The sequence below is a fragment of the Heterocephalus glaber genome, unplaced genomic scaffold (genome assembly GCF_053883595.1).
Source record: "Heterocephalus glaber isolate CG9 unplaced genomic scaffold, H.glaber_assembly_v1.0 deba00001689, whole genome shotgun sequence".
NCBI lineage: Eukaryota > Metazoa > Chordata > Mammalia > Rodentia > Bathyergidae > Heterocephalus > Heterocephalus glaber.
The window spans coordinates 8685098-8707476 of NW_028258414.1; the positions used below are offsets into that span (position 1 = coordinate 8685098).

Sequence of the window (22379 nt, forward strand, 5' to 3'; positions counted from 1 at the left end):
CGCCCTCACTTTGGAGGTGAGGAGGCTGACAGGCCATGGGGCTGTTCCAGGCTCACACAGCCTGCGAGTGGCCAAGGTGACCCCAGACCATCTTCCTGTCAGTCCTGCTGCTCTCAACCAATGTGAGGCCTCATAAAGGGGAAGAGTGGAAAAGAGAGGGAAGAAGGGAAAAAAGGAAAGGGATGTCTGGAGAAGGATGGATGGTGGAAGACAGGAAAGAGGAAGTAGTAGGATGGAGTGGGAAAGAGGGAAACTGAGGCAGAAGAGGGAGATCAAGAGCAGTTATAAACCTATATAATCCCTATCTAAATGGACCCTTGTCCCTGCTAACAGATTTCTCTGGAAGTCACAGGGCTGTACGAACCTCAGATGTCTCAAAGTCGGGAGAGAACCCACACCAGGAGACACCGCCCCAAGCCTTCTCTCCTTTTTTCAAACATTCCTGCCTCCTACCCTGCACACAGAGTTCCCTGAGAGGCTAATTCTCCACTCTGCCATATTTTGGGGGTGATTGAATCCACAGCCTCGGGAAAAAAACTTCTAGAGATATTGACAACCTAATCCATTTACATAATCAGCTTCTTTTAATTTTTTTTCCTACTCACAACTGAAACAACTTATTTATTTAGAGATCAAGCAATGACTGCTAATGAATTTTACACAAAGCATGCTAATAACCGGGCCTGTGGAACAGAAGGGTAATCACAGCAGGAATTAGTTTTCTACTTAAACATCCGTCCTTTGTAACATATCAATCTAATGTGTCTGATATTGCCATTAACAACCAGATACATTGCTCAATTAAATTACAAAATGAGCTGCAAAGCCCTCGTTATGTTTTGTGTTTAATTTGCACTGGTTTCTGCCTATCCAGGGAGGCTCGCATTATTACACCCGCTCAACTCTAATATGCTCATGATGATTTGGGGTGGCTTAATGCAGCTGTCACCTATGAAATTAATGGAGGCAATTTTACAAAATATTAAACACCAGGTGGCCTGCTTAGGTGGGAAACTGAAATGCTACCTGGCCCTCTTTTTGAACCCTATGGTTGATTGGTCAAGCTTGCTGGAGTGCACCCATTGGCTTTGGGGGTTTCTCTCTGCCCCAGGAGCTTGGTCCAGGCTCCAAGAAGAAAGATTCTGGACTATTTCTCATTTAGTTCATCTCAGCAGTGCATGCTGATGGCCGATGGAGTAGTGCAGAGATGGCGAGCCTTTTAGGGACTGAGAGCCCAAACTGCAACCCAAAACACACTTATTTATCACAAGGTGCCAACACTGCAATTAAACCTGAATACTAAGGTTTTAGTTTAGAAAAAAAAAAACCAAAAACCTGATACATTAAAAGAAAAACACAATAGCAGAGCTTTCCATAGTACAAACAGCATGCTGTGTCATGCAGGCTGCAGTCTTGCCACCACTGCAGTAGGGTCTATAGGTTTAGGCCTAGCTGGCTGCAGCCCTGGGAAGCTGGTTTCCAACAAGGAAGTAAACAGGGGTCCTGTTCTAGTCTTAGGTCTTCCTGGTTCTGGTTCCCACTGCCCTATCTGGAGCATTTCCATATATGCGGCAGAGAGTGCGGATGGGAGGTTGGGCTCATTGCTTCAGTCCTGATCCCCCTACACTGCACCCCATGCTCTGAGCTGGGAAAGAGATCATATCTGGCCTATAAGACTGCAGGGCAGCTGGAGATTTAGCTTATTGGTTCTGCCGCCTGCCTCGCAAGCGCAAGGACCCGAGTTCGACCCCTGGTACCGAAGGAAAAAAAAGGCTGCAGGCCAAAGCTCATGGTTCATCGTTTCTCTGAATGTCACTAAGGACTGGGGCTGATTTGAGTGACAGGAGCCTTGATTTTCTTAGTCAGAGCTAGGAAGACTCATTGGTTGACTTAGCCTTGATCCCTGCTTCCTGATGTCACCAGGTAGGGGAGGCAGAAGGATGGCAAACAGTGTTCCTTTCCTTTCACTCTGTCTGGGCCAAGTAACAAAACCCAGGAGCCAGAAGTAAAACATGGACCCAGACAAGGAGTGTGGCAGCCTCCTCCTTGCTCATGCTCAGAGAGAGCCAGGTGGCAAATAGTGACAGTGAGGACACTTGGCCCAGGTTCCATGCACAATCGCCCTCCTCCCTGTCTGAATCCACCATCCTTACCTGTCCCCCATGTATCCAGCTGTGCAGTGGCACTGTCCAGTCACATGGTCACACTGTCCTCCATGGTGGCAAGGACAGTCGTGGCTGCAGTTCTGGCCAAATGTCCCTGGTGGACAGGGCTGGGCACACACTGCTCCCTGAAACAGATGCAGGAAGACACCCATGGTGGTGCTCAGTGATGTCGCACTGAGTCCCCACGCTCCTAGCAATGGCACAGCTGCAAGGGCTCCAGGGATCACTGCATCTCCCCAGTGGACACAGAGAGCTGGACAGCATGGTCCCAAAGCCCTCATCGTAGAGATGCAGATGTGGAGGCCAGTTTGCCCACGCAATCATTTCGTGCACCCTTAGTGCATGCCTATTGTCTAGGTACCAGGTGCTGGGTCAGATACGAGGGTACAGAAATGAGTAGGACTTGATTCCTATCCTCCCTGCCTACTGGGGAGAGCGCCAGGAACACAGCTAGATAAAATAAAGCACAAGACACGGTGCTCCTGCACCGGAGCTAGCGAGCTGAGCAGAACCAGGAAGGCACTTTTTTTGCCCTTCTGCTCTCACGATAGCTGGCTTTGGGGAAGGGGTGGAGAGGAGTGGGGCTCACACCAGTGTGTGTGACCCAAGGTGCCTTCCTGGTTCTGCTCAGGAAGCGACATTTTTAGCCTCAGAGAAGCTCAGGACTGGGGCACACTGGCGTCCTCTGGAGGCCAAGGGGTGGCTGTGGTGAAAACAGGACGGTCCGAAGGTTGTAAAACAAGAAACTAGACCCTTGACCTCTGTTCCAAATTCCCAAAGCCAGGGGACTTCCCATGCCTTGTGGTGAGGTTGAGCACATAGGCTTTGGATGCAGGGACAATGCTGAGGGTGGGGGTGGAATCCCATCTGCCCCCCTCCGTGCTTGGCCCCCACAAAGCAGACTACACTCCCTGTGGCAGGAGGCTGGAGAATCCCTTTTGGGGCACACTGATGAGCCCAGTTGTGGGTGCCATCCATCAGGAAGCCTGGCATTGCTCTCTACCCAAAGGCTTTCCGCTGGCTTCTCTGAGCATCACTGTGACACATGAACAGAAGGCCAAAGATCGTAAGCCATTCGGAATTGGATGTCACATGCAAGATGAAGACTGAAATCGACAAAGGGACACAGAGGAAACAGGAACTATGCCAGAAGCAAAGAACACTTAGCAGAAAAGGAACAACCCTTTGTCATAATTAATAATGAAATAATAACAACTCCATCATCATTATCCTCAGGTAGCTAGTTATAGGAAAATATTTCATCCATGAAAGAACAAGGTGCTTAAAATGGGGTATCCAGAGATGAGAAAAGAGTTCTTAAAAACTAAAAATAAGATAGCAGATATTTTAAAATTCCAATAGAAGAACTATAAGTAAAATGTAATAAATTTCTTATGAAGCAGAAAGAGAGAGGGAGAGAAAAACTGATTATAGTAGAGAAAATATAATAAAATTAGAGGACCAGTCCAGCTGTTCTGATATCTAGTTAACCGGTGTTCTAGACCGCGGAACAGAGAAAAATGGAAGTGGGTAAATTAAATGGGAAATATAATCAAAAAACATGTCCCAGAATGAAAGGATGGAAAGCCTGGATTTCTGAACAGAAAGGACCTACAGAATATTCAGCTAGAGAAAAAAAGAAAAAGGAGGGAAGGATGGGGAGGGAAGGAGGGAAAAAGGAAAAAAGGGGAAAGAGGAAAAGAATAAAAGGGAAAAGAAGAGACCTATTTAAGGTATGTGTGGTGGTTAGGGTATTTTCAATTTGATTATGAAAGCATACTTCTAGGTGTGTTTGGGTGGGCCATGGAGGTGGGCCTTGAGGCCTACGTCTAGTCTTTGCCCCTTCCTTCTTCCCTGGCACTCCTCCCTGGCTCTGCTTCCTTGACACCATGAACCAAACAGCTTTGCCTCCCTGCACCCTTCCACCATGATGTCTCTGCTTTGGAGCCAGTGGACCATGGAATGAAACCATGAGCAAACTAAACCTTGCCACCTTTAAGTCATGGGTGTTGGGTATTATGTCTCAGTGATGAGAAAGCTGTCTAAGGAAATGATCCTCAAAGCTTTTAGAAAGAGAAAAATAGTCACATACAAAAATCAAGACCCCAAAGTTCTTAGACTCCTTAATGAGAAATTAGAAGACAATGGTGCAATGCCTTAAAAACCATTTCCAATTTAGAATTCTATACCCAGCTAAACTAACACCCAAGTGGGGGTGAGATACAGGCATTTTCAGATTTGAACAACCTCAAGAAATTAACTTTCTATGGGTATTTCTTGGATAGGGAATAGTGGACTTTTTCCTACCAAAAAAATTATTCAAGAAAAAGAAGGCCTGGGTTCCAGGGACTAAGGAATCCATCAGAAGAGAGAAGTAAAGGAAATCTCACAATGTTAGTGGGAGAAAATTTCAGATGATAACCACACAGCAGACCCGGAAAGCAAAGAGTTCAAATCAGAACAGAAGCATGTAGGCTTCTGAGAGCACTGCCTCAAAGACAAAACAAAAGCAAAAACTAATTGAAAAATTTCTGATGTGCTGACCTCACTGAGAGGAAGTTTAGATTTCTGTCCAGAGTTATAGGAATAAATCAGTAACAACACATATTAAGTAAAAGGGCATATTAACAAAAACATTAAAAATGATTCAACCAAAAATTATAATACAGTTCCATATGGGGAGGGTGGGAGAAGGATTCCTTGTGTTCACACATGTGTGTATGGTGGGGCTATGTCTTATTCTCCGGCAGGAAGTCAATAGAATCAACAAATGTCTAAAGTGAAAGAGGCAGGAAGTGACAGTAAAGCATGTTATGTAGAAAAATGGAGAGACATGCCAGAAGAACCATCTAAAACATTTGAAAGTGTTTGCCTACAGGGACTTGGGAGTAAGGCCGAGGACTCTTTTTCTCTTTCTCCTTCTCTCCAGTATTAGCCTTGTGGTACGATATGACTTCAGACCTGTATCAATCAATCTTAGGGCCTTACCAAGCAGACATCTGAGCCTGCTCTTGTCTCCAATGCCCCTCCAGCCTCTCACACACCAGAAATAATCATTTCTCCTACGGAAATCAAGGATGATCCTCTAATTAATTCACCAATTAGTTCAACACATAATTTTTAAGCTCCAATAATCATCAACCCTAATGAAGCGAGTGGAGTCTGGAGAAGCCGGTCAGGCCAGAGTCATCCTTCCCAACCATCTAATTGAGTTGTGACGAATTAGGCAGACAGATGCCAGACAGAGAGGCTCCGAGAGAGGGGAAGGGGTCGAGAAGGGAGGGTGGAGAGGCAGAGGCAGCAGCCAGGAGAAAGAGAGCAGCGTGTTTGGAGTTGAGGGTCATTTCCCCTCAAGTCCCATGACCTTGGGGCGTGTGGCGTACAGAATGTTTCCTACCAGTTCCTTTATAACTCCCCACTCGGGATTCCCAAAATGCAGGCACCCAGGGTCCACAAAGCTCTAGATCTCTCTGGTTTGAGCTCCTGGGCCTGAAAGAGTTTGATTCCATACCAGTCTTATTGCTTTGTGTGGTGAGTAGAACAATGGACTCAAAGACAGGACTCAGGCTCAAATCCAAGATGGCTGAGCTAGCATAATCACAGGGCCATTTGGGAACTCAGTTTTCTCATCTGTAGAATGGGAATGACAGCCCCTGGCCCCCCAAATGGCTGTCAAGATGAACTGAGATTAGAGATGTGAAGGAACCTGCTACAGCACTGAGTGGGTACTTCATGAATATTAATGAGCTGACACAGACAAAGCAGCATGCATAGGAGCCCAGTATGTCCTGGGACTCGAAGAGTAGGGACAACCATGTGACAGCACATCGCCTGCTGTGACGGGCTGAAGTGCATCTCCTCACAATTCCCATGTTGAATCCCTAACTCCACGAGCATGGAACTGTTGGAGGCAGCACCTTCACAGAGGTGAGGGAGGCAGAAGAGGGTCTTAGGGGCAGGCCCCAATTCAATCTCACTCCGTCCTTACAGGAAGAGGAGGTTGAGATAAACACCCAGAAGACCATATGAGGACACAGATGACAGCCACCTCCAAGCCGAAGACAGAAGCCTCAGAAGACATCAGCCCTGCTGACACCTCGGTCTCAGGCTTTAGCCTCCAGCACGGCAAGGAAACAATTCCTGCTCTCTGTGCCTCCTGGTCTGCGGCACTTCGCTCTGTACACAGGGACGTTTGCCCATGGCCAAATGGAAGGTAAGAAAAGGAAGGAGCCAAGATGGCAAAAGGACCTGGGGCCATGCCAGTTCTGCTGGAGACAGCTCAGCCTCTCCAAGCATCGGAAAGTATTCCACTGATGGCTGCTATCACTGGATGGCAGGGGCCCTCAGTGGACAGGGGCTGGCATAGGTGGAGGTGATTGTGACCGCAGGCCTGGCCATGATCGCCACAGTGATGCTCCCCAAACCTAAGCATCTGCAACTAGGATACTAATGGGATCACCATGGTGTACTCTGTGTGGCTGTGTACATATGTGTGTGCATACACATGTGCACATGCCACTGAGCCTCCACCATCAGACTGGGAACTCCTGAGGGGGCAACCATATTCCTTTCTACCTTCCCTCCTGTCTCCAGTGCCCACTCTCGCCAAACTATTCCCAGCTGGGCTTTGTGCTTTGCAGAAAAAAGAGGGAAAAGAATTCCCAGGCTCTTTGCAAAGGGCACCCCTAGAAAGAGCTTAAGGCAGCCTGGCATGTGGCATGTGCCGTGGCATTCTCAGGGCTGGTGACCTGCAGGGCTGGTGCTCCTGACAGCTGCTCTCCAGCTCTGCAGCATCCCAGGCCTTGGGGAGTCACACGGTGTGAGTGAGCAATCTTATTTCCTAGGTCTCTGAGTGGGACAACGTGGGGCTGGGGCCACATGAGGCCCAACAGGAAAGTTAGACAATGTAAATGATCGTGATAGAAGATGGTAACGGGGACCCCTCTCCCCAGGTCCTCCGCTTTGCCCCAGCTCTCCCTGGCTGGAGCCTCAGGCCCAAGTTGCAGCTTCATTACCCTGTGTCTCTGAATGCTTGAGGGGTATTAATAATTCATCCAAATCTGCAAGTTAAATGCTAGGTCAAAAATAGAAATGCAATTGTCTGCAATAAAATTAAAAACATAAAGTCCTCAAATCCAAAGTTTTCTATTGACAGAGTTTCCTGTCATCTGGGAGAACAAACCTCTCACTGTGTTAGGGAACAGAAAAAAAAATGCTTCCATGTGCTGGCTGCCTCCCCTCCCCCACCGCGGGCTGCAGGGCTGCTCTAAGCCTCAGAAGGACCAGGCTGCTGCAGCTGCCCTTCCCCCACTTGCCTCCCACCTCTGGAGCCTGGCTGGAGAGCAAGGGCCTCTCCAGAGAGCAGTTGGGCAGGGAGGGGACCAGCAGGGCTGGGAGAAGTGACATCAATCCCTTTATGCTTCTCAAAGGAGATAGATTCAAAGGGGTCTCAAAGGAGACCCAGATTCTAGCTCTACCTTGGGCAGGTCACTAGTCCTGCCTGACTTCAACTTCCTCTTCTGAGAGACGAAGGTATGAACAGATTTATGGTGTTCAACCCTCTTCAAACTACGGAAGGCTTGTTTTGTTTGTTCATTTGCTTTTTTGAGGCATGGTCTTGCTATTTAGTTCAGGCTGTCCTTGAACTCACTACACACAGCCCAGGCCAGCCTGGAACTCAGAGTGATCTTCCTGTTTCAGCCTCCCAAGGGCTGGGATCATAGGTGTGCACCACCATGCCTGACTAGGGAGAGGCTGTTTCAGGTGAACTCTTAGCTAGAGCCTCAATAGACAACATTAATTAAGATGGAGAAGTGGGGGTGGTGTGGGAGCCAGAGTCTTAATTATTAGACTGCCAGCCACATCCTCACCCCTGAGAACCCAAAGCATTGGTCGAAGGTGGAAGGAGACCTTAGAGTCTTGATGGATTATTTGCAAATGCAGATCCTAACCTGCTGGCCCCCTCCTGCTGTGTAGCAGAGTCTGGTCCTGCTGGATAGGCTGCTCCAAAAAGTCCTTTCCTGCTCTGAAATGTCCCACCATGCCTGCAGCTGGGCCCACTCCTGCTGCCTCAGTGACCCCTGTGCCCACAGCCCTCTGAAATAGCCTGCTTCTGCCCAGCAGCTCTGGCCTCAGCCCCAGGGGGGAGGCAGCCCTGGTGCCACTGAGTTCCCCCGAAGTGGGTCATGTGGCTGGGTACACAGAGGCAGGGTGCACCCCAGGAAAGCCTGATCAGCGGCCTTGCAGCTCCAGGATGGGGCTGTCCAAGAGGCGCTGGCAGATGGAGGCAGATGGCTGAAAGGAGGCTTGTGGGGAGTCTGTGCATCCAGGGCATAAAATAAGCAATTGTAAGCCTGGGGGACGCCTGTAATCCCAACACTCTGGGAGGCTGAGACAAGAGGATCATTAAATTCAAGCCCAGCCTGGGTGACTTAGTAAGGCCCTGTCTCAAAACAAAAGGTAAAAATTGCTGCGATATAGTTCAGCCCAGAGGCCCTGGGTTCAATCCCCAGTACCAGAAATAAAACAAAAAAACCCAAACATTGTAGCCTGCATCAGTTCCTTGGGACACACGTGGTCTCCGCTGAGGATCCCACAGCCATGGCCACCTTACTGTGTTACACCAGCTCTGTTAAGTAATTTGCCTGAGGTCACACAGCACTTAGATGGAAGGCCTGGGATTCAAAGCTGGGTCCACAGCACCAAGCATGGCTTGGGACCATAAGTGGGGTGGGTACTCAAGGTGGGAGAAGAGCTTAGCCCATCAAGGCATGTATGAGGGAGGCTTAGATCTCCTGCAAAGCTCCACCCAGACCCGGGGGAGTCACCTACCGTCCATCCTGGAGGGCAGGCACACTCGCCAGTGATGTGGTGGCAGGTGCCCCCATTCTGGCAGGGGCAGCGCAGCTCACAATGAGCACCATGGCTCCCAGGGGGGCACAGCTCCTCACAGCTGCAGGGAGAAGCAGCGGTATTAGGTACAGCAGCATTCAGACGGTGCCCCAACATGCCAGGGCTCCCTAGGAATCACTGTGTCACTGATCCGCTGAGATGCAGCCCAGCCCCTGCCAGGAGGGGGCAGCAGGGCCCAGGTGTAATACATTGGCATGCACCGTGCTTGGGCCAAATTACTGTGGGATGACTTGTGTTCCAGTGTGAAGAGAGGCCACTCTAGGGCTTGTCACTTCCAGCCTCTGGCCGGCCCCCTGATACTGTGGGTGGAAGTGTTACAGTGGAGTGGGCCCAAAATAGTCCAGGTTCTTGTGTACGACAAGGAAAGACTTGCCAAGCATACACCTCATAGTATGTAGTAAGTAGCTAGATTTATTGAAGATCACAGGATGGCAGCAGGAACAGGGAGAAGGATGAAGGGAAAAAAGGATCAAGGGACTCAAGTGTGAAGGAAAAAAAAAGGAGTTCGATAATTCAGGCTTCCTCCAAGGCGTCTCCCACTGTCTGGCTCTCTCTGATGTCAGCAGTCTTCAGGACCTCCTAGGCTTAAACCTGGGTAATCAATAGGGTGGTCCTAAATTTAAACCCAGGCAATCCTTAGGGTGTTATGGCGCTTACAGTTGAAGGAGGGAAGGGAGTGACTTGGCTCCTTTGTCTCTACCCGCGCTAGGAAGGTGCTCATGGGATCTTAGCCTGGGTCTTCTCCCAATGGCCTGGCCTCCAGCTCAAAGGATCCTGGGAGTGGGCACTAGGGAGGGGACGCCCTCCATCCAGGATATCCCTGCGGGATCTGGGCTGTAGGAGAGGCCACAGACCCTTTCAAATTCGCCCAGGAGAGGGTCTCAACTGAGCGGCCTCAGAGGCCTGGTCAGTGGGGACTCTCCAGGGAGCTGGGGTGAGGGGCTGGTGGGTTCCGAGGACAGAAAGGAAAGAACAGGCACAGTAAACGTGCCAATCTGCATGATATACGTCCTGGGCTCTCACCACCTCCCTAGCCCACAAGGGAGGTGCCTAGGGGCATGAGGCAAGAGAAATCCAGGCTCACTTGGGGTGGGGTGGGGGTGTCACCAGGAAGGCCCCCCGGAGGTGTTTAATGAGCCCCTCTGCTGGCGGGACCAGTTACTGCAGGGCCTGAGATCCCACATGGACGAGACTCTGCTGGACTTGGGATCAGAGTGCTTGTGTCACAGCCCGGACCACCCAGAACTTCCTTCTGCTCCCGCCACCCTCCCTTGCTCTAGGAACTCACGAAGGGAACTAAAGGACCACAGCTGGATAGGCCCCGCCCCTTCCCCGCCCCATCCCTGATCTCCCCGCCCACCCTTTCTCCAACCCCGCCCTTCAACGGCCACCCACCCAGACCCGCCCCACCCTTAACCACGCCCCGCCCCCCTGCCCGCCCGTAACCACGCCCCATCCGGCCCCGCCCCCGCGGTACTCACTAGACACCGGTGTAGCCGGGCGCGCAGAGGCACTCGCCGGTGCGGGGGTCGCAGCTGGCGCCATGGTGACACTGGCACTGCAGCTGGCAGCCCTTGCCGTGGGTGCCAGGAGCGCAGAGCTCCTCGCAGCGCCACCCGCGGAAGCCGGCGGCGCACACGCAGGCCCCGGTGATGGGGTTGCACAGGGCTCCGTTCTGGCACTGGCACCGGTTGCTGCAGTGGGGTCCCCAGTGGTCACTGTCGCAGCCTGCAAGAGAGCATGGGAGGGCTAAAGGGTCTCCAGGGCTGGCCTGGGAACTGGGTCGGAACTGACGCCCGTCCGGCCTCCCCGTGTCCGCTCTCCCTCCTTGGTGGAGGCCGTGGGGTGTCCGGGTGGATGCTTTGCCCGGCAGCTCTTCCACCGGGCCGCCCAGAGATGCAGCAGCTGACATTGGGGACGACTCGCTGCCTCGAGCAGCTTCAGGGCCCCTCAAGTCCCTCTGCCACCGTAGGCCCTCTCCTGCTGCGGAACCGGGGTCACAGCTGATTCGCTCGGTGGTTGTCATTCTCTGTGCTCTCAGCCAGGCCTGTCCCCTCCCCACCTGCCAGCCCTCTTTGTGACCCTCCCTGGTGCTCTTCTTAGTCCCTCCATAGCTCAGCCCGGCTCCCATTTCTCTGTCTGTCCTGCCTCTTCCTCTCTCCCCACAGCACTCCTTAGTTTTTCTCATCTGTCTCTTGCTTTGGGAACAATTCTTCTAACTCCCTATCCCTCCCCTGACTCCATCTTCCTCTCATCCTTCTGGTCTCTTTTTTCCTTTCAGTAATACCTACGGCCCCTGATCACCTCATCTTCAGTTCAATTTCATTACTTCCCAAGCTGTTAGCTTCAGAAGGAGCCGGAAAAAGAAATGTTTCCCTGGGAGGTGACAGACAGCCTGCAAGATCTTTACATGTAATTAAACGTTTCAAAGAGTGATAGCTGAATCAGCTTTGCAGAAATTCACACTACAGCTGAAGAAAGGGGCTGAGCCCAGGAGGCGACCTCACTTGGTGCCACCAGGACACAAAGATGTCTGCAAAGTGCAGCCTCACTGATGTGAATTCTGGAGTGGGGGTCGGGTATGGAGTTCGGGCATGGGGAGGCAGAAGTAATGTGCTAGAAGTTCAGCAGAGGGAAAGATTCCTCCCAGCTAAGGAGACCGGGCACAGCTTCCTTGGAGAGAAGGCATCTCCAGTGGGCTGTGAGAGATGGCTCACTCGGCTGCCTGAAAGGGAGGCCATCTGTCTTACTTTCAGCACTCAAAGTCCCATGTTCTGGGAAGTCTCTCAGTCCTGGGTGAGCTGGAAAGTTTCATTACCCTGCTTACTGCCTGAAGTCACAGAGATGATCAGCAGATGATCACTTGATCTTTGCTGCCCAGGTTTCTGGGGTTTAGGTACTCAGAGTATTTATTAGATTTAGATTGAAAATGTCCCCCAAAGGTCCCGTGCATTTGGAAGGTGATTGGATCTTTGGGGCGCTATACTCATCAGTGGGTTCATTCCTGGAAAAGTATATTCTTGTCCCCAGCTCCTCCCTTTTTTCTCTGCTTCCTCGCTGCCATGGGATGAGCAGCTGTCCTCCCATAGAGCCTTCTACCATACCGTACCTTGGAGCCTGCCGACCGTGGACTGACCCCTCTAAACACAGTGAGCCAAAATAAACCTCTCTTCCTTTAAGTTGTGGATATTGGGTATTTTGTTCCAGTGATGGGGAAGTGACTAAGACACAGAGAGTGGGAGTGGGAAGGTGCCACCAGGGTAGGCTCAGTATGATCGAAGGCACAGTGGCACTCCAGTGCTGTGCATAGAGGGGAGTGCAAGGTTCAGTGTGGCCAATGAGGCTGTGGGATATTGGGAACTAAAGAGTTGGTGGAAGGATCACTCCATCAGCCTGCCGATCTCCACATATCCCTCCCACTAGCTGGTAGGGTCAAGCAGTCAGTCTGTCATCCCTTAACAAACAGAACCACCAAGTCTTGGCATCCCCATCACTCTATCTTGGTCCCTCTCTTCTTCATCTGTGCCCAGATAGTCACTCAACAAACTCAGCTGACCCATGGTGGCCAGGCCATGGTGGCCCAATGATCTCATCCCAAATTGTCTACCTGGTGTCATAGTAAGGCAGAAGCCATGTCCCTTTCTAGTGACAACACCCACTCACACTGACAGAGGCTCACAGGACAGAGAGTGAGGGGCAGCCCAGGTCTCCCACTCCACTCTCTCTCCAGGACACAGACCCAGGGAGTGGAAAGATTAGAAGAATTACCAACTGTAGCATTTTTGTTTGTTTGTTTTGAGACAAAACAAACTATGTAGTTCAGGCTGGCCTCACACACATAGGAATACTCCTGCCTCAGCCTCCTGAGTGCTGGGATTATAGGTGTGTACCACCACCCCTGGCTATAGCATTTCTCTATCTTTTCTTTGTTGCCAAATACATGTGGTTGACATAAATTTATTGTACGTATGAAATGACTCCATTGTACTGATGATCTCATTTTGAATGGCAGGCACTATCTTGGAAGTTTTACCTACATTAACAAAACTGAATCTGAGGCCAGGGATTTAGCTCAGTGGTGCTGCACCTGCCTTGCAAGCACAAGGTCCTGAGTTCAATGCCCAGTACCAAAACAAAATAAAACAAAACAAAAAAACCCTGAATCTGTAGAACCTTGCGATTTTGACTTTATTATTTCCCCATTTTGCAGATGGGGAGATAAAGAGCCAGAGAGCTAAGTGACTGTCCGAGGTTAAAGCAAGGGCAGGCCCAGATCTTCTGCTTCTGGTCCTCCGCTGTCGGGAAACAGGCCATGAGCTGGAGGATAAATCAAGGAGGTGGCACTGGGGACAGACGGCAGCTGCAAAGCAAAGGCCAGGGACACCACAGAAACTGCCTCCTCCTCTCTGCTCTGCACTGTGAACAGCCTCAGAATCCAGAGCAAGAAATTCCCTTGGTTCCCTGGGCTACACTCGCTGCCCTGAATTGCAGGGCCCAAGGCCAGTTTGTGCTGGCAGCAGCCCAGGCACATGGCTCTGCTCTGCGGACTGGGTGAGCTCCATTCTCCTTGGCACCCTCAGAACCCGGCAGGAGGCAAAATCATGCTCGCGTGTGTTTAACCCAGGAGCATCCGACCTGGTGCTGTAACGAGGGGTGTGCAGGGAGGCCGGAAACATGCTCTCTGGGCCCGACACTGGTTTCTCACCATAGACTGGTGTGTGAGTGTGTGTACACATGTATGTGTGCTTGTGTCTGCATGTTTGATGAGGCGCCTAAAAATAGGTAGCAAGGGCTGTTCTGTGAGTGAGAAACGGCGGCAATAAACAGAAAACATTTGTCGACTGAAAAAAAGTAAAGCTCCATAGAGCCATAAATACAGGGGCAAACAGCCCCTTGTGTGGAAAGTGACAAGGAAAGGCTGCACTCAGTTTAGAATATTCTGATTAGAGAAGCAGGGAAGTGTGTAATCCAGTCCGGAGAGATCTGTCCCCAGAGCAATTCAATGGGGAGAAAATGTTAGGGATTGCAGGGATAAACTTCAGTTATTTAGAAACACCTCAGTCCCCGGCAGGGACAGAGAAATGAGGCAGAGCGGCAGTGAGTCAATTATTTCCTCTGCAGAAGGCAAATGAAAACCATCATCATTACAATTACAACAGAGTGTTGCATTGTTCCATAGGTAACTGGACCACTGTTCAGTTTGGCCTGGGACTGTCATCACCCTCCCACAGTTTGGCTGCTTTTGGCTGCCACAGGCTCTCATTCCTAATTACATCTGGCTTCGGCTGATTTTTCAAGTGGCTCTATTTCTCTGGGAAGCTACTGACAGTTTAAAGGGTACCCGGAAGTGTGTGGCCTGGCAGCTCGGCCCTTTCCCTGCTGACCCCATGGGCTCTGGGATGTAGGCCTGTGTGTTCCTGGGTTCCCCTCAGGGTGTGACTCTTCACCACCAACTTCAGCAGGGACGAGCATTCTGATTTGTAACTACAGTTGATTCTGTGGTGACTTCAGGCCAGGACAGGAGGGAAAGGCAGGAAGTAGATCTTCTCAGTTATTGTGGCTAATGTTATCATTATTCCTTTCTTGCACATATGGAAGAGAGGCTCAGGTTAAATAACTTGTCCCAGGCCATGCAGCTGGGGAGTGAGCGGGAGTCTGCTAACACTTGCTGTCCTGCTGGGTGCGGCCTGGCATTGATGGAAGGGAGCCAGCAGCCACCCTGGTCCATCCAGTGGGGAGAGCACAGGGTCACTTTCCAAAGCACTTTATGCAGTGATGGGTTCAGGGGGTCCCAGTTTTCTGCAATGGATGCTATTTCCCATTGTCTTAGTTACTTAGTTTCTTGTTGCTGAGACAAAATACTCAACAACCAAAGTTAATGGAGGAAAGGTATATTAGTTCACAGCTCATAGAGGCTTCAGTCCATAGTTGGCTGTTTCCAAGGCAGGGTGGCATGGCAGAGGGGCATTGCAGAGGAGAAACAGTTCATGGTAGGCAGAAGACAGCAAAGCAAGCAAGCAACAAGACAAGCCACGGCCACAGCTCTTTCTGTCCCTTATATCTTACCCAGGGTACCTGCCCTCACCCTTTAATCCTATCATCATGTCATGAATCAACCCCAGCATCACATCCTTAATCCCAGCGTCACATACCCTAGATCCAGCCACCTCCAAAAAGCCCCACTTATGACCTCACGAGGCTTTGGAAGACATCTAGATACAAGCCAGAACACCCATCATTTTATTCTCTTCACTTAAGATAACTTATTTATTGTTTTATTAGAAATTTTCTATCATGTTAAAAATACATATAATACAGATTTTTCATGTTAATCATTTTAAGTGTACAATTCAGTGGCATTAATTACATTCACAGCATGTACACATTAAAACCACTATTTTCAAACCTTTCCATCACCCCAAAAAGAAACTATAACCAATTAATCAGTAACCCTCCACTCTCTCCCCTTAGCTACTAGTATACTTTAATTTTCTTTCTTTCTGAATTTGTCTGTCCTAAATACTTCATTCAAATGGAATCATACCCTATCAGTCTTTCATATTTGGCTTATTTCATTTAGCATAATTTCTTCAAGGTTTATTCATGTTGTCATTCTTTTTCATGACTGAGCAATATTCCATTGTATGACTACACTACATTTTGCCTATCCATTCCTGTTGATGGACACATGGGTTGTTTTCACCTCTGGACATTGTGATTAATACTGCCATGAACACTAGCATAGGAGTATATTTTTTCCAGTATTGGAGATCAAAACCAGACCTCATACTTGGTAGACAAGTGCTCTATCACTGAACTATTCTCTTAGGCCACATGTCTTTTTAAGTTCCTAAGGATTATTTTTATTTTTGCTACTAGAGATTGAACCTAGGTTCTTGCACATGCTCTACCACAAAGGTACACCACCAGCCTTTTAAAATTTTTGAGACAGGGTCTTGCTAAGTTGCCTAGGCTGGCCTTGAATTTATGATCCTCCTGTCTCAGCCTCCCATGTAGTTGAGATTATAACATGGGCCACCATCCTTGGCTCGAGGATCATTTATTAAAAGCACAAATCAAAAAGTTTATTGTGTGGTGGTGGGGATTGAACCTTAGGCCAACTAATACATTTTTGTGCCTTTATTGACTTTTCTTTATTAGGAACAATCATTGGGTCATTTTTTGCTTTGTTTAGTCTGTCACCACTTCTGTGTTAGTTTGGGGGTCTTGTGTCCAGCCTCTTCCATCAGCCCTGGGGTCCCCCTGAGCTGGGGCGTGTCCTCACTTTTGACTGCCTCTGCTGTCCCTGCTCCTGCACAGCCCTCCTGGCTGGGCAGAGGGAGAGCCATCTGCAGCACTGATGGGGCCCTGGCCAGCCTGGCTCCCAGATACCAAGTGCCACCTGGCCCACGGCTGCAGGAGTTCACTTCCCTGGATAGCACCCTCAGCCTGGCTGTACATTAGCACCCTCCAGGTGGCTTCAAGTACTGCCCCGATCACCCTGGACTGCTCTGATTTCACTGAACACTCAAAGGTGGCCAGGGCCCAAGCCAAAGTCATCTGAAAAGCTCTCCAGACAAGAGACCCTTTCCTCCCATGGCCTCTGTTCTCAAGGGCCCTCCAGGAAGTGGCCAGTGGGATGCTGGGTAAGGAAGCTTGGCCATCCCATGCTGCAGACAGGAGTCCTGAGAGGGAGACAGGAGTCCAGAGAGGGCCCTGACCCTGCGCTGCCTGCGGCCAGGCCTGGGACCCCTCCCAGAAGTGGGCCACGGCCCTCATCTTCCTACAAGGGAGGAGGAGGTGCTGACAGCCTCGGGTTTGCTCCAGAGTCCATAAAGCAGCAGGCACGGAGGCAGAGATGGAATAGCCGCCATCTGAAACCACTCCAGCTGATAAATAAAGTGACTTCCCAGGGAGCCAGGCCATTTGTCAACTGACTTGCCCCAATAAAAGCATAGTTAAGTTCTTCACGGCTGAGCCTTTCCACTTTTTCCAGGCCTGAGCTACAGTTCTGAAGGAGTATCCAAGGGTGAGTCAGAGCCGGTGCTGTGCGATCTTTGCAGCCCCACACCCTCTCTGGGCCCCCCTTTTTACACCTGTAAAATGACAGATTTGGGTTGGTGGTTCTGGCCCAGAGGGGTAACCCTCCTCAAGAAGGCATCTGGAAGTGGGGGAAGGCAGTTAGGTTGTCACAAATGACCAGGGACATTCATGCATGCGGGTTCCCCAAATTCCAGTGGGGGCCCCATTCCGAAACACGGGTAAGAAAATCCCGGGATCTCTTCCGGTGCTAATTCTGTGCCATTCTATGCCCTGTTGTTAAATGTCCCCATTTGAGAAATGGGCCAGAGGGGCCAGGGTGGGAGGTGTGTTTGTTTGTGGAAAAGACAAATTCAAGGTGGTTACCCAGGCTCTGAGCTGGGCGACCACTCCTGTTCCTGTCTTTCCACCTAGTAGATGGCTGGAGTTAAATATTAATAGACCAAGGTGCCAAAGATTAAAACCCAAGCCTCCTGCCACAGTCCCCGAGCCTGGAAGATGCTGATGGCACAGGACCCTAATGATGCACCATTAGCGTGTGGTGGTCTATTTATTACATGTGTTACTTCCTCGGCATTAGGCTCACGAGTGCCTCTCCCAAGACTCGGAGAGGAGACTGAGGCTCTCGTGTCCTAGGGGGGTGGGGATCAAGCGCAGAGAACCGGCCTGTGGGAAAGCCTGGCCCTGAGCGCCCAGCGGGGGCCAGCTGCACTCTCCAGTGGGCCATTTCGCTGAGCCCTGCCTGTTCCAAAGAGGACCTGGGTAAACACATGAGGTGGGACTGTCACCCCATTTTCCAGCTGGGAGAACTGAGCTTCAGGAGCCTTTAAGTCACTAAGTCAGTCCACAGGTGGAGACGGGAAACTCCTCGCTGTGGGGCCGCCCTGCGCACTGTGGCTGTTGGCAGCGCCCCACCCCCACAGGCCCCCAGGAGGGTTGGTGGTCTCTGTTCTAAAGGGGAGGAGCTGGCTCAGGTGTGGGCGGGCACCCACCCCTGGCCTCCTCCCAGCCAGGGTGCTGCCCGCGCAGGGACAGTGAGCAGCAGGGCCCCAGGGGCTCACGGAGCTGAGTTTGGAACTGGTTTGGGTTTTCTCGGGGAGGGTGGGGAGTAGGATTGAATGCAGGGCCTTCAAACTGAGCTACATCCTCAGCCTTTCTGTTATCTATTTATTTTACTTTTATTTTGTAAATTTTACTTTTTTTGAGACAGGGTCTCCCTATGCAGTTCTGGCTGAACTTGAACTCACTATGTAGCCCAAGTTAGCCTCAAACTCATGAGAATCCTTCTGCCTCAGCCTCCTGCGAGCCGAGATCACAGGTGTACTCCACCATGCGCAGCTTCCGGAGCTCCTTTATACCCGTGCTGTCCTGCTGAGAAGTGGTTCAGGGCCCCAGAGAGGGAGGCAGCCTGTCCAGGTCCCAGGTGAGAGGCAGGAGGGAGGCGAGGCCCAGGAGCCGGGCCAGGGGTCGGCTGTGTGATCAGAAAGTCACAGTCTCCGGTCTCTGGGGGTCATTCCCTGCTCTGCTCTGGTCTCCCGCTGGGACTCAGGTGCCCACCTCCAGCCTCTGCCTCCGGCCACCTGTCTCTGAGATAAACACACCTCAGTGACCCTGGCAGCTCTGCCTCTTTGCCTCCAGCAACCGGCTGGGGGGCCCTGTGGGGGACAAGTAGGCCTCTCAGGAGTTGCCCCCCAGGCCCTGACAGGACCAGCTCCGCTGCCCGATCCCTCTGATCTTCGCCTTCCGCTGCCTTTGAAGCTTGCAGCCCCAAAGACCGCTTATCTCCCCAATTTGCCTAAGCCTCATAAACCAGGGCTGTGCACAAAGGAAGCCCCGGCTTTGGAACAGCCTTTCAAAGGCAGCAGGGACCCCACAGGCCCGACAGGGGTTTCCCGGTGTGGCCGGTCACCACCGCTCTATGGCCACGATGGCCACGGCCTTTCACTGTTCCCAAGCTGACTCAGACTGGGTGGGGACCACAGGGACACGGGACCAGGCTGTGACAGCACAGTCTCAAGGTCTCCTGTGTCTCAGAGGGGTGGGCTGGATCACGGGGCTCTCGGCTTCTCTTTTCCACAGCTCCCTGGCCGCCGTGTTTTCTGTGGGTTCGTACATGGATCGAGGATTAAGCAGCTAACAGAGGGGAACGTGTGTGAAAGCGTGGTCTCTCCCAGTAGCTATGTCATTTCTCTGGGCCAGGAAGTTCTTCAGAGAGATTTCCTGACTTACTACACGGTCATCCCTTCTCTGCGCTCTCCCAGCGCTGCCTGCACTGCGATGGCTGCTCGTGGACTGCAGTCAAAGGGCCTGGGGCCTGAAGAAGCTTCCTGTTGGGCACTGCAGGCCACGGGAGGATCCCCATGGAGACCAGGCAGGAAGCAGAGGCACACAGAGCATCTTCGAGCTGAGGTGACTGAGGAGGAGGTAGAGCGGCGAGTCAGTGAGTTCACGGGCACCAGGCAGAGGGAAAGATGCCAGGATCCTTTGGATCTGGCACCCAGATTAAGTGCCAGTCAGAACAGGGCTGTGGGTCAGGCAGGAGGGACCTGCTGTTGTCCACCTCATGCGGCTCATCCTGGGAGTGACACAGCTATGACATAGTAGGGGGTCATCACAGTGGTGGGGGACAGGGAGAACCCCGGACACTTGCTGCTGCTCATTAGAAGCATGATTTGTGTTTTCTCCTGGGACAGCCAAGGACTTAAAAACCATTCTTGCTGAACCATGACCTTCACTTGGGCGTACAGATGCCCAACAGGTAACTAAAAGCAGAATGAAGCTTGACCTCCAGTTTCAGCCTTGAGACTGTAACTTGGGTGAGATCCCTCAGCTGTGAGCCTGGGTACACTGACCACTGAGGGAGTGAGCACCTGTCTAGGAGCTGCCACACGAGGTTAGTTAGACTCGGATTTACTTGATCTCATCTCCTTCAAGGCTGAGGACACCAAGATAGGAGGTTTTCAGGGACATTCAGGCATACTGGAAGCCTCCAGCCACCATCCTGAACCTCTGATCCCCTGGATTCCAGGGAAGGTGGAGCCCACATGACTGAGACCCCCACAGACAGACAGTCCTCTCCTGGAAGGGAACCGTCCCTCCCTCAGCCATAAAGATTCCAGAGCCATGACACCAGGGCTGTGATAATCATCACCAATCGGACCCCAGGCCACCTCGAAAAGCTGGCCTCCCACCTTTTGGGGGTGAACCCGTCTGAACCCCTGAATCAAGTGCACGCCCTCCAGCTACCTAGGCTGGAGTCCTTTCCTATCTTCCCTCTAGCTTTCCAGTTCAAGCTCCCCCGATTGTCCTGACAAGAGGAATTCAAGACCCAGCTACTCTTCTTCTGGAAGGGCAGGGCCCAAAGCCTGCAAGTGCTCAGGGTCAGCATGGCCTTTATTGAGGACCAGCAGAGTGGAGGGCACGCTGGGAGGGCCTGGCCCATCCTCGCCCCACAGGGTGGGCACGGCCAGGCACCTGGAGAGCAGCAGCAGTAGCCACGGGCAGCCTGGGAGAGGGCCAGGGAAGGGGTTAAACTGCCTCACAGGATTCTCAGAAGAAACAGGATTTGATACAGGGTCATGAAGGAGGGACAGGATTTGATGGGTGGGGAATGGGGCGGAGAGTCGGATGGGGAGTAGATAGAGCATGGCAAAGGAGGGAGAATTCAGAGTGGGGAAGCTGTGTGTGTGGAGGACAGCCAAGGGCTTCGGAGGGCAGCTGCTCACCAAATGAAGCACAGACCTCCGCTCCTCTGCCAAGGGGAAGGACTTGTCTTGCTTTGTTAGCTGTTTTCCAACCCTCCACAGGCAGAACAGATCCTAACCGAGTGTGGCTTACGTACTGTGCGTAGGACCCGGAGTCACCATGACAATGTGACAACACTGACTCTCATCTCCACGCTGCTGCGTGGGAGGGAGGGGTCCTCAGCCACAGCACGTGGCTGTCACGGCTCTGTCGAGGTTGCTTTTTTTTTTTTGGTACCAGGAATTGAACTTGGGACCTTGAGCTTACAAGGCAAGGGCTGGATCCACTGAGCTAACTCCCTGGCCTGAGGCTGCTCTTTTAGGGCAACCCTAAGCACTTACTTTCGATTTCTCATCTTGCTTGGCCTGGAACATGGCTGGGCTGTGGCCCACAGAGCACAGGGCTGCACGAGGAGAGGGGACAGGCATGCAGGGTGCTTCCCTGGGGACCCTGGCTGCGCACGAGTCTAGTCCTTTTGTCTCCTTGGGGAATTCTGTGGGTTCCCAAGGGCTACCGTGCTACTGAAGGACCAGGGACCAGGGAATGGTAAATATGACCAAGGACAATGTTCAAAATGCTGATCAGTAAGGAGGGCACTTGCAGGCTGTGTGGTTGCCGCAGGGCCTGCTGGCTGTGCCTGGGACAGCAGCAGCTGACGCATGCAGAGCCCATCAGACACGAGATGTAGTTGTTGATCAATACACATGCCCTGGAGTTTTCCTCTCAGGCGACCACTGATTTGTAGGCATCAATGGGATTTGCAAAACACACACAAGAAACGAAAGTTTGAGCCAAGTGCGGTAGTGCACACTCGTAATCCCAGCACTTTGGAAGGCGGAGACAGGAGGATCCCAAGTTCAAGCCCAGGCAGGGCAACTTGGTGACTTAGCAAGACACTGTCTCAAAAAATGAAAAAAGGACTGAGGATGCTACTCAAGTGCAAAGGCCCTGAATTCTTTAGTATTCTTCCAAGTCCTTGTGTAGCTAGCATACTCTTTCAATGCTGCAGGAAACACACTATTCAGAGTAACCCTGCTCATCTGTAACACTTCTGACCTTCAAAGGCCCCTGTGCTTCCATCACCACAGCAAAGATGGCATTCCCATTGCACAGATGGACAGACTGAGACCCAGAACAGGGGAGCTGCTTTCCTGGCACTGGCCTGGGCCTCAGAAGGGGGGGAGACATCGTCCTCCACGCACCCCTGCTCAACTGTCTTTTTATGTATGTCACAGTCTTTGCCCCTGAGCAGGAGAGGGACTCTGATGGCAACTTCCGGCTTGGCCTGCCAGTCAGAGGACACGCTATCCATCACTGCTGGTGACAACCTCTGCTTCCCCAGAGAGGAGGCCCAAGGGTGAGTGACAAACAGCCCTTCTGTCTGCCAAGATCAGCTAAGCTGACACCAAGGGAAGTCTCTCTGCTGCAGTGGGGGAGTGCTGGAAAGCTGGCTGCTCGTCCACTCCCTCAGTGACCTTTACTGAGCACTTACTACGCGCAGACACTGGAGATGGGGTG

At 51.5% G+C, this 22379-nt stretch overlaps 1 protein-coding gene across 17 annotated transcripts in view; it reads right to left on the minus strand.

Annotated features, from left to right (window-relative positions):
• Megf11 (multiple EGF like domains 11) overlaps positions 1–22379 on the minus strand; it is a 300131-nt gene that overhangs the window by 55920 nt on the left and 221832 nt on the right. For all 17 annotated transcript variants that reach the window (XR_015446493.1, XM_021237045.2, XM_013076211.3 and 14 more), the window contains 3 exons: positions 10559–10805; positions 8997–9117; positions 2154–2290 (listed from right to left, as the gene is read on the minus strand). Coding sequence is in view for 16 of the 17 variants with exons in the window: in XM_021237045.2 (XP_021092704.2) it covers positions 2154–2290; positions 8997–9117; positions 10559–10805 (505 nt within the window). In the remaining variant the exon portion in view is untranslated. The remainder of the gene's footprint in view (positions 1–2153; positions 2291–8996; positions 9118–10558; positions 10806–22379) is intronic.